Source organism: Battus philenor, unplaced genomic scaffold, assembly GCF_028537555.1.
Source record: "Battus philenor isolate CCGP_79_NKW_IND1 unplaced genomic scaffold, ilBatPhil1.0.hap1 SCAF_6, whole genome shotgun sequence".
Classification (NCBI taxonomy): Eukaryota; Metazoa; Arthropoda; class Insecta; order Lepidoptera; family Papilionidae; genus Battus; species Battus philenor.
In genome coordinates this window covers 16,504,980-16,518,280 of record NW_027181726.1, presented here as the reverse complement: position 1 = coordinate 16,518,280, position 13,301 = coordinate 16,504,980, and the positions used below count along the sequence as shown (strand labels likewise).

The 13,301-nt window shown below is 37.2% G+C and overlaps 1 protein-coding gene across 1 annotated transcript; it reads right to left on the bottom strand.

Moving 5' to 3' along the window:
* Positions 1-2,366: 2,366 nt before the first annotated feature.
* Positions 2,367-13,297, bottom strand: LOC137930360 (uncharacterized). Its single transcript, XM_068773601.1, has 5 exons — positions 12,835-13,297; positions 11,088-11,336; positions 9,606-9,719; positions 4,178-4,484; positions 2,367-3,684 (listed from the first exon to the last, which is right to left on the bottom strand). Exons 1-5 carry the CDS (start codon positions 12,970-12,972, stop codon positions 3,428-3,430), a joined length of 1,065 nt encoding a protein of 354 aa, XP_068629702.1. The 5' UTR covers positions 12,973-13,297; the 3' UTR covers positions 2,367-3,427.
* Positions 13,298-13,301: the final 4 nt, after the last annotated feature.

Below are 13,301 nucleotides of genomic sequence, written 5' to 3'. Positions count from 1 at the left end.
ACATAGCTAATTAAGAGATTGTCGGCCTCTCAGTCTGAAACAGTAGTACGTAACGGCCTGAACCGAGGCTCTCCCGGGAGGCCTCGAGCTGCACTCTTCCTGCTGCGATGTCTTTGAAATTAGGAAACCCTCTAGATTTAGGCCAACACACGCTTTCCGCCATTACCATTCACATTCCACTGTATCTGAAAGGGCCGAACAACTCATCGATTTCATATCATTGAATTGTGTTTAGATATTTTTTTATCATAGATCAATACTTTGTACAAGAAAATAAAGAATTGCTTTTAAACCAGGAATAATTTAATAGTGGAATAATAATAATTGCATGATATATATATACACACACTGCATATATATAACATTTAGCCAGAGATTCCCAAAGCAGTCAAAATCGACTCCATAGACAAAATTAATTTTCCAGAGGTCAATGTAAATCTGTACAAAAAAATAACTCAGTATTCTGTAATTAAATTTAAATTTGACATTTTTTGAGTCAATCCAATGCGTATTAAAGTGGGAATACACGAATGATTTCTTTGTATTTCGTATTTATATTAAGAAAATTTTAATTTTTTAGTATCTACTACACATGCTGTAAAACTTGTAGAATAACATTTCTACAAAATCATCTTGACTTATTATTCCATTGGTCTGGTAAATTCAATTAAATCAGGACTTATTTCTCCAATGATATAAAGTTTGCGATTCTTGTCATGTTTTAGAAAGTTCAAATTTTACTATCAAACTTTATAACTCTTCTTATTTGTTTAAATATATTAAAACCATATTTAGAACCAACCAAAAAAAAAACTAACAAAATCGTTATAAGTGGTATCTTGTATTAAAATAGTTTAAGAATCCCTGATCTAAATTGTCTGTTATACACCGTGGCAGAAAAGTAAATATAGTCCAAAATATATAAAGATGTGTTCAAAACAGATAGCCCGGAATAGTTTTCAACCTTATGTAGTCTGAGTGTAAGATCTAATTTTCGATACAATTAATAATATCTAACATACAAAGTTGTCGTACGAAGAAACCATCCTAAATATCTACATCAAAACATATTTCAAATGTGTATTGCACTACATATAGATACACGCCAAATATACATGAAGTTAAACCATGTTCAAATATTGCCCCAAGATCATACCATACAAAACATCAATAAAATAAAATATATTGTAGAATACTTAATAATAATGTTGCCATTTTATAATAAATAATCAATTTAGAACATAAAAATATTCAGTCTTAAACATTATTGCATACACACATCATTATGACTAAAATTAATAAATTATAAATTAAATGTACAGTAAAATTTACATTTGTATATTCACAATACATTAAATATATAAATTAAAATACATTAAATAAATTTAAAACTACCCACAACATGTAATTTCCCATATAAGGGAAGAAACGGGAAGGGAGATTGCTGACATGTAGTAAGACAATTCTTTTTATACTTATTTTGTCTTGATTTTAATACACACGCTTCCCAGAGGTAAGCATAATTCTCCACCAAGTCCAAAAACTAGGATGTGAAGATTAATGCGAGGTGCGATAGCCTTTTAAAGGTATTCCAGATTCAGTCTACTAAAGTCCAATCTAAATCATTTTTTTGCAGGAACCCAAGATCACTTCCTGTTGCTTTTCTCTCTGGGTTCTGATGATGGAAGATGACATTGACATGAAAGATTTTGTGTAAGATGAGACAAAATGATTGCACATTCCTACTCCTAAAACTTGAAGAATTCGAAAATTCATCATCATAACACCGTAGGCAATATAAAAACAGTGTAACGTGAATTCATAAACCAAAATAATATTTACCACGGGACTTACTCCATTAGTATCATAATAGGTTTGTTATTCAGTACACGTGTACTGGATATATCAAATTTATCACATTATTGTTTTTTTAAGGTAGGAATGTATTCTTGTTGGCGACAAACGATGTATAGTCCAAACAAATTTGAGACATGATTAATTAACGTTTTTACCACTACCTCTCACAACGAAGGTTACAGGCTTTCCCCCTCACCGATTCCTCTCCTCTAAAAAGATAGTTCATAGAAATATTCATAAAGATAGAAATGAACTATTGGAAAATATAATAATCAGTATCGAAATCGGTGAAGAGATTGGCAGAAAATGCCAGATCTATGCACATCTTAATATGGACATGTCTCAAAGATTTTTAAATATAAAGTTGTAGTCTGGAAGTAATTTGCTATGTGTATATTGGCTCAAAATTTCACAATAACAATCCATAGACCTTTATTTGAAAACAATTTTTTGAAAACCTTATCCATGTTATGATTACCCTATGCTAGTACCAAAAATAGCTTCAGGTATTTGAAAAATCATATCTTTATGAATATTTATCAAAAACTAATAATTCATTGATTTTAAATGCCATTTCAATTAATTATTTATTCATAGGCAATAAATTAATACTATGTCGCATTATATGATCACAATTGATATTCAACACTTACGAATTTGATTCAAATCACAACAAAAACATTCACTTTTGATATATGGCAACATCCGATTTCGAACAAAATAAAATTAATATAATCATCGTCTTAGCCATATGACGTCCACGGCTGGACATAGGCCACCGATAGACTTCCAAAAGAACCGGTATCCAGATTCTTCTGACGACCAAGGTCTGACCTTCTAGGAGGGCATTCTAGTGGTCACCACTCCAGAACTTGAATACAACGCTGGACCATAAAGATGGTGCCTTCATCTCGTTGGATATCATTAATTGTGCAATAAACGTAAAATCACAGTTTGCTGCCCCAACACAGATGCAGTTCATCATAAGCTGCACAAGCTGCGGTTAATACTGCATATCTAAACACTAAGAACTATCCTAGTCCGTGCTCAATCACACAGGTCCGTGTTCAAAACAAATCAATGTCGCGGTATTTAATTATTTTTACATGCGGCAACACTGAAATGTCGACTACACCGAACTGGCAACACCGTGCCAAAAAACTTATGTTACAAATATACAACTAATTGGTGTAATAAATACAATTTTATGTAAAATTATGTCATTCTAGATAATTATAAATTTGTAGTTTGTACAAAATTAGCGAATTCGTGACTTGTTGGTCATTCCTTTGACGGCGCTGAATTTGGTTCAACATACCCTTGTGTCCTCATGTGTGTTAATGCTTGATGTGTAATTTTCATCTTTGAAAGTAGCAACAGAAGCTTCTGATCATGTCCAAAGCTATTTACTTGCATATGACGGAGGTGGTTGAGATAACTGTTCAACGCTTATGACTTCAATAAATTTTGTTTTAAGAAAATATTAATAGAAACTTCTGGAAAGCTACGGTGACGTTGGTCGGAAGTTGTTATATGCAGCAGAGGCACGGACGCGCGGTGGAGCGAAGGCTCATGGGTGCGGAGGGTCTGTGAGCGCGTCGGGGCGGTGCTCGTCGTCAGTGGCGTTGCGCTGCAGCGCTGCTAGAGCTGCCCGCGCCGCTGCATCCGGCTGCCGGCGCCACAGGGGCGCACGCTCCACGTACCGCGACTCGTCGAAGCCCCACCGCAGCCCGAGCACAATGCTGAGCGCTGACGCGTCCTGTGCGTGGCATCCCGAATACCGATACTGGGGCTTCTTGTCGAATTTACAGCCGACTGACTGCGCACCTGCAAATGTTTTTACCATTAATAGATTCCCACTGTTGGGACACAGACAAAGTAGATACATAGAATAAAAGTTTTTATAATTTTATTTCTGAACAGACTTCAGTTTGCACTACTATCATATGCATCTGGTTTGAGGTATTAATATTTATTCGACTAGCATTATAGCGCATGTAGATGTCTACTACAATAAGGATACTTTGAATTTGAATCGGTTCCGGTGCGCATTTCCATTATTAACAAAAGGCTCTATACCAGTATTTTCAACCTTTAAATGCCATGCCCGACCTTAGCCTTTCTAAAATTCTTACGCCTTCCTATGTTACATGTATAACTTGTTAAACTCGTGTAGAGTCCACTTTCGGATTGCCCCCCCCCCCACCTGTGGGGCATGAGCCCCAGCTTGGGTAACAATAGTGTAGCGTGTCGACGACATAGTCCAAGTCGCGGGAAGTAGCTAAATGAAGGCAGCACAAGACCGGTGATTTATGCTCACCTATGGGCATGATGCAGTCTAGCGTGAGCGCGCAGCGGATCCAGGGGCGCATGACGTCAGCGGCGGCGGGCGCGACCAGCAGCCGCTCGGCGTCCAGCATTTGCACGAAGAGGAAGTCGTCGGCGCGCGCGCGCAGGTACGCGAACATGCGCGGGTGAGTGAGCGACGTGACGGCGGCGCGGCGCGGCCACGCCAGCACGCCGCTGCGCGCCGCGCGCGCCCACAGCGCCGCCAGCTGCGCGCGCGTGCCCGCCCAGCGCTGCGAGCCCTCGCAGAACACCACGCCGCCCGTGCGGCTCAGCGCGTGCTGCCGGATCACAACCACTAGTTAGAAATAATATTCACTGCCTGAAGACGAATAATAGGAATAAATTGAAGGTCGTTCCGTTCACATACCTCAGGATGTAACTAGCAGTTGAAAATATAATAAAACTAATAGTTTGCGCACACTATACCGCATTACTTTGATAACATATATATGCGACCCACCCATAAGTAATTTGGCCAATTGATTAAAAAGTTTGCTCACCCCTGATCTAAATGACGTCCATTTTCCTTTTTGAACTCTTCAAAGCTATTGCGAAAATTTCCTAATATACATTTGCAAAGAGACCGCCGGTAAATCTTTGTTAACATTTTATTTCAGTTGACATAGCATATCTGGTGTATATGAATACAGACACGACTTCGATAACCTCATAAAAATAAGTCTGCTGCTAGATAGATCTCTACTCCTGAGTGGCCATGTTATATCTACATTTAAAAATCAGCTTCTCCGGAAACTCTCTGGTCACCGGCAGATGCTCTTTAGATGTGTATCAAGTGGCTCCATCTCGCTTATACTACCATGTTACAATTGTAACTAGGAAATTCCAGAAGCATCTGTGCCAAGTACTCCTTTTTTCACATATTCAGCAGAATTAACTGTAACCAAACTATCGCAAGAATCTTTAAATGTTCGGTCCAATGATTGCATTCGTTGAAATTGCAGCCCATATGCCTTAGAACAGTGATTCCTTGGTCTATATCGATCCCTAGGGGTCTATGACAACCTGCAAGAGGTCTACGTCAGCGAAAAAAATTTTGGGGGTCCATGAAATGAAAATGGGGGTCCGCGATAGTGGATCTCAACACATACACCGATAGTACCTATTTACTTACATCATACTATCTTATAATATCAAAACATTTACATTATTAATAAAAGTACCTATGAAGTAAAAAAATTATTATATAACTTTGTGGTTTGTTACGTATATTATACATAACAGATACAAAATTTTATTTTGAGTAGTTTTAATTTAAATTCAATTAATAAATGTATAAATTAACATGTGTTTTAAGTTTTTAACACTAAACTTCACTACAGTAAGAAATTTACAGGAAATCAATATCGGGTAAGTAGGGGGTCTACCCAACACGGCAAAACATGGCAAGGGGTCTACGACACAAAAAAGTTTGGGGAACTCTGGCTTAGAAGAAAATGGGGAGCGTTGCAGACAGATATATCTATAGACAATTGACGGGTTAAAGATTTTTGCACTTGTAACTAAACACTCCGTAAGATTTTGAGTACATATGTTTATATTTAACGACATATTGGAGTATGACGTCATCGCTGTACGTTCTGGCGGTGTTTGCCTTTCGGCTTGTCTGTGCAAACACGGCGGAGGCCGTCGCAAATCCCGGGAGCGACTAACCAGGTGATACCTCCGTTTCCTTATCTTTACCGCGTGCGATAAAATTAAAATTAATTCATCTGAGGCATAAATAAAACAGTTCAATATCAAACGTTAACAATTATACTGTGAAAATAATTATCTTTAAATTAGTTTTTTATTTCTCTATTTATTCTTTTGATCCAAGTCAGTTAGATGTTTTTATTCATTATTATATTTATAATTATGTATGACACTGTATTTATTTTAAGTATGTATGTCATGGCTCTTGGGGCAGACAGGTTCTGGTGTGGTGATCACTAAGCCGGTAGACGCGGCGTGGGTAGCCCACACTTGGTAGACCAATAACATAGTAAGTCAAGGGGAAGTCGCTGGATACGAGCAGCGCAGGATCAGTCCTCGTTGCGATCTTTGGGAGAAGCATATGCATTGCCGTAGGCGTCTGAGAAGAAGTAGACATATGCTGTATACATATGCATGTATGTTAACACGTTGAACGCCAGACTAAAAACCATGTTTAGTTCAGTGGGCCGCGACGGACACCATGTGACTGCCATCATGTTGGGTCCAAGAGGCCGCGTCGGACACCATGTGTCTGCATGCCCTCGATCACTTCAGAAGCCTCTAGGGAGCCAACGTGTTTCGACTGTTTTTACCAAGGCATGTGACCCGCGCGGCCCCGCTGAGAAATAATGGGTAAATCGCTGTTTTCGTAAGTCGCCCATTATTTTTTAAAGGGTTTTACTGACAATGGCGATTTTTTGACGATTTTCGATTTAATGGTGTGGCCCCAGGGGACAGTATGCTGTCGGACACATGGTGTCCGCCATGGCGTTCAACGTGTTAATACACACATGTATGTTTTGTCTATACATACACGTTAACTACCAGCAATTTATTCCTTTAAAGTTTCCATGCTAAGGCTGTTTGTAAGATTGTCTGGTTGCCTCGTGTGATTATACCGCCAATTGTACTTCTTTCTTTACTATTACACAACTACGTATATATTTTCTAGTGTCTACAAAGAAGAATATTAAAAGCTTGCAAACGTAATAACTTATTTATAGCAAACAACCTGCCGCGATACACTACATACAAAAGCTTTTGATGCAGTACTATAAAATATATACATAAATAAAATATATCAAAATGATCACCTTTTACTTAAACGTTTTAAATATTAAAATAGGTTACGTCAATAGTTTAAGTAAGAAAAGGACCAATATTTAGCCACTTCCGCACATGCAGTGGTAGTCATGCAATAAAATACACCGCCCGCCAGCCCGCTGATAAATGCGTATGCGGCAAACAATGCGAATCACACAACCGCCACCGCCAAATTACTCAACACGTGTTTCACCCCTCCACGGCGCATTTTCAGGAGTTATGTTACACCGATTAGTGCCAAACACAGGTAACGCCTGATTCCATTAAATATTAAAGGTCTTATATCACAAAGTGATACCTATAAAATAGTTTAAAGCAGCAAAATTCGTGGCTAACTGTCACATTAATGTAATAAATTATGATTAAAGCGATGGGTTTTACGACCGCGTGTCGATTGTAAAAAAATGACTGACGAGATATGCGTATCACGCACTGCGACTTAATATAAACAAACATAAATGTTTATCACTAACTTTTTTTTTATATTTAAATAAAATATCACTTCTAGAAGACGTACAGTCCCGGGCGATATATATTACACATCGACCTTTGAAAAGAGACAATCGGCTAATTTCGGCTTCGTAGAGCGTTATCTCTGTCGCACGTAATACAAACAGTCCGATATCTATAAGGAGCTGTTACAACAAGTATCATTTGCTTCTTTCGATAATTATTTTTATTCTTTGTATAAAATACACTAATTGTTTTAATTACCTTGTCAATTTTTTTCATAATTTTTTTGGCTAAAAATGACGAAGATAGGCAGACATATTTTTTTTTAATGATATAAGTAAAACTTTATTCCTACTCGACATGCTAAGAATACATACAATTATGTTCTCATAAATATTTTCACCGCTTTACGAACGCAATATTTTTTAAAATATAACCATTATTTAGTTTTGCGTCTCTCCTGAAAATTTGAATTTTCGTATTTATCATTTTATTCAAAATACAGCTGGCTATTAACATTTTTGAATGCAGACCGCTTTGGAACGGTCTTGTTGATAATCTCTGACAGGCTAATGTCCATAAGTGGGCATCCTACTGCCGAAGTAATGATGACCTAACATTTGACATTGCATGCAAGAATTCCGTACATTACTAACTAATGCAGTATTTTTATCACCTTAGCTCATTGAAAATTCTTACGCCCTCCTCGAAGCGGTTAAACTCGTGTCGAATCCACTTTCAAATTGTCCCTCTTAACAACCAAATTGCCCCCCTGTGGAGACATGGGCAATACGTTGGGGAAACACTGAACTAATGCATTACTGTTAGAACAGATTACATTTATCAATGCGATCCAAAAAGTTCAATTCGCTGTCCAAGACGATGTCCAAAACGTACACCAGTGACTCGTGACCCAGTCCGACGAAATAATTAAAAGTAAAATATTTTAAGTGCACACATTATTAAATTCTATTATGAAGATATTTCTTTAAACCAATTTTACTTTTCTTTGGCATACTGCAAATAAAAAGGCAGACAGTGCCGCGGGCGTCGACTAGCGCGCGATGCCGCACACCGGCGCGTGCGTCCAGTCATTCCGCGTATGGTCACTCGCAAATAACTCTTCGATAGCGTCACCACTGATAAGTCCCAATCGATAGCTAATCGCCAAGTGGCCAAACCACCGCCAACTGTCTGTTCACTTTGTAAATATAAGCACTAAGCCGCACCTAACTGCGCCCACTCCCCTTTTTATTTGAAGAAGGGAGGGTTTAGATTAGACACGAAATATCTTACTTTATATAAGATAAGATGGATTTGACAAAGTAGTATTGTATTAAAAAAGTCAAACCCAAAAAATAAGAAAACTGTGATATAAAAAAAATAAAAGAAATGTACTTAGCCACCTAAAAGTAATAAGATGATGGCGATGAAAGCAAGAAGGAATGAAAGATGTGAAGGAGATGATTGTGAAGGAAAAAAGGTAAGAACAAAAGAAATTGAAAAGAATGAAAGTGAGTGAAGAATAAAGATAAAAATTTGAAAAACTTATTTGTAAACAAAGACCCTGATCCCAACAAATTAGGGGCACGTGAGGCCTCCAATAGCGGAGGCTTTAAAAAAAAAGATGGATTTATCCAGTAGGACTGCCACACACGACCATAAATCAGGCGAAGTTTAGTGAAATCACTAGAACTTCATCAGCTGCCTTGTACCCGGCTTTTAAGACGTCACGTTGTAACAAGTACAACTCGTCCAACTCAAGATTCCTAGTCCTCGTTCTAGCCCATAGAACCCCAATACAAGGCACGAGCCTCCAGAGGCATCAATGAGAGATATACCATAATCGCCATGCTTGAGAGACGACGGAGAAGTCATTAAAAAAAACCTTTCAAACCGTGTGTGAAACAGGTGATGTTTTATTATTCACAAAAGTGATCAACATTCGTAAGTCAACACCGTTCTTTGTTCAAATCGACTAAAAACAGCCGAGACGGTATAGGGTATTAGAACAATTCTTGAATTTATTACACTTTTTAAATTGACTTTTTTTTCAGCACGTACTTAATATTTTCGTATTTTCAAGGTTATGATAAAAGTTTTTATTTAAAAAAAAAACATATCCTCACCTGTATGATGAGCGGCCGGAACGCGTAAATGCTCTCGTCGCTCACGTGCGACGGGAAGGCGTTCAGATCAAAGTCAACTATGGCGCACTTCGACGAGTTGCAATAGTTTGACACCTGTCAAAAAAAGCGCGCGAAATTTCGATCAGTTTTTTTTTCTATTTTTATTTAAAAAAAAACTAAATGAAATCGTGTTCCCCTATAAAGGCGTCTTTGAATTTAACATGGAGTTCCAAACATGCCCCTATCTCAGATGATCACCAACAAACTCGGGACGGGTTTTCTTATGTCTTTCACAAATATCCTTAGCAATTAGTTTCAAGCTGTAACATCACCTAATAAATCCTTTAAAATATAATAGTTTTTTTGTAGGCGATTTTTTCTCTTTACATAGACATAATTCATTGAAATACACACATTAGAATTTTTATTTCTAGGACACAAATTTTTACGTGTATTTTTCTTCATCATTTACACGTGATGATATAATGTTGTTCACACAAAGATTGTCGTACCCCAGAATCGATTCTGCGACCTACATTCTTAAATCACTGTCATTACTAATAGATACCATTGCTCTATTTCGAAGTATCATTTAAGTGTCAATAGGACTTACGTATTTTCAACATAACAGCTTTTAAAACACGTAAACAGGGAGATTTATATTATTATTAAGGTGGTGTACCAACATATATAATCTGTGGTACATCCTTTCCAAAAATCAATGGTTGCAGAAATAATAAATTACGTAATGATAATATCAGAAGAAAAAGCGTTTTTTGTTTTTATTCGGAATCGGATAATTCCGATTAATACACCCCTATAAAGTTTATACACCAATAACCAATCACCCTGTATACTTCAAGTAGAAAATAGCTGTTTTGATACCCAAAATACAGTAGTTTACTTGATAATTTTTATTAAGTTGCCTCCTTTCCACTTTACAACTGTGTTGCGCCAACAAGAGCAATCTATGACCACTTGCAATGCTGTTTTGGCCAGTTTGGACGGTCCAAAAGTTGGCCCTGACGGAATCGCACTTGAATGTGCGTGCAAAATGTCGCGAAGGGAACAACAAGCCTGCTCTTCAAGCGACAAAGAAACCACGTGTCTTCATTTCAATAAAACATTATTGGATATAAGCTCCCCAATAGACTTCTTTTGGGTCGAGTTGAAGTGGTCCAGCCAGCTACCGAAGACCTTAATAAGGTGGCAGGTAGATGATCTACACTGCCAGCAGTGAATTACACTGAAAATTACACTGGTTTCTAGAACCAGTGTAATTTTTTTTATTCAACTATACTGATTTAAAATATATGACTATAAATATTTTCATTTTTATGGTAATCATTAACAAACTCACCTGGCTAAAATAAAATGTTTTCTTTGGTGAGTAACTTTTAATAGCAGAGCGTTGAAGGCTATTAGTATAGACTTTTTTGAGCTAAGCTTCAGGAAAAATAAAGATAGTTTGTTAGCACTGACCACGGCGAGAGAGTAGGGGCGCAGGCCAAGGTTGTAGAGCAGCACGGTGTAGGGCAAGCGCGCGGCGTGGCGTACGAAGCCCACGGCGCGGGCATGCTCGTCGCCGCGCGCATACGTCACGAGCACCGGCAGCGTGCTGTTCCGCCAGGGCTCCGCGCGTCCGTCCAGCCCCAGCAAGCGTTCGTAGCGAGCCTCCGGCACCAAATGGTTCGCCTCCACATCGCGCAGTTTCTCCTGCGGGACCCACGCCTGACGTTTTGTCATATTATGCCACATGTAAATGAGACTACAGGCCAGTCGCATCAACAATGCAATGATTTTTCATTGTTTGTCATGTTAGACACGCTTCTAACCAATCAAATCATACAAAATTATCCATTGCGTTCAACTATTACTACAATTGGTCACTGCGAGACTTAACGTGTACATGTTTTAGCAAATTTTACTGAAGTAAAATAATAACCTTTTCATTATCACAGTCTATTTGCGTTAAGTATGCAGTCAATTACGCATATATACATATTCTGTTCAAAAGCATTTTTTTTCCTATAAGTATGTTATTGCATGCATTTATGTGGAAACTTCAGTTGCTAATTATTCAAGGAAATGCATGACTTAACAAAATTAACAACAAATACATGCGGTAGCTCCAGGCAATTCAACTACTCATAAAAAAGACATTTTCTTGAGTACACCGACAACTTGACATTCTCCATAAATAATGCAAGGGTACACCAAAACTGCGACTAGTGTCATAAAGACATACATGGAAAACTACAACCGCTCAGATATTATGACACAGTGAAGTTGAGGAATAGGCATAGCAGTAAAACAAATCAGAAATAATAAATCAAAATGTTCTTCATACAAATAGGTGATTAACGCACTTTTGAATCTTCAATTATTTCCAAAAATATAAAACAATCATAATTTTATTTATTTATTTGTCTACTATAGTTATCAATGATTTATTTGTATAATATAGATCAAATATGGAATTCAAAGATAATACAAGGCATGTAGTTGGATGGAAATTAGGAAAAATGTGCTGTTTAAAGTCTATTGTAATACAGTTGAGATAGTGCTGCTCAATCAACACACCTAATATAAATAAAAACTTTAGCAGAAGCAAATCTACACTAAATTGAGATATTATATGAAAAAAATTATTATGTTCTATGTCCATAAATTGAGAAAAAGGACTTTATACCAGATAAATAAAATGACAAATTCCTAATAAACAATGAACATTATTATTGGATTACTCTAGAAGCTACACATCTTAATATATCATTGTTATGAACAACAAGCAAATATGGAATCTTGATTGTGTTTCAGAGCACTGCCTTATACAATGAATACTTAATATAGATTGACAATAGGTTGTCTTATAATATCTTTATGTAAATTGATGCATAACAATTTATTTTAATTAACCACATTCTTCTTCCTGCATTGTACTTTAGGATACAAAATGATCCTTAGGCGTAAGCAATATTTAAATGAATCTTCTTTCCTAGTGGCTGTCAATATTTTTTTTGAATCTAGAATGATCTAGATGCGGAAAAAAATTAAAATTATCCATATTAGTCATTCGAGTGCGCTTAAATGTGCTAGTTTCTTGAGATGTATACATATTTCGAAACGGGAGATTCCTCCAGGAAGTACTTGAGCTTTTAGCTTTGCCGCCCGACACCGGTACGTAACAAACAACAGTATACTACGCAGTGAATACGCATATATTTACCTGAAAGTCTTTTATGTGTTGATGCGTTTGGGTGACGATATTCTGGATGGACTGCGGCGGCTGCGAGTGGAACACTATCAGGAACAAACTTATCGCGAACACAGACGTCGAAAATAGCAGAAAACTTTTTGTTTTCATTTTAATGAAACATTCTAGACCAGCGGTTAACACATACTGTTATATATTTAAAGCTAAACTTTACTACAGCCTTAAAGTTACCTACATTATAGAAGAAAGCGAATTCACAAAATAAAACAAATCAATATCAGTGACAGAAGCCCACACACGCCCAAGAAAAATTATGTAAATACAGCAACCTTGACATTATCTAAATCACAAATTAATCACTTTTTGGCCCTTCTAAAAACTACAAAAGTTTTCAATCGATTTATGTTTTAATTAAATCGAAAACTTAAATACATCGCGACCGAAGCCGAAGCGACCGCCGCGCAACCGCCTCACGAGAA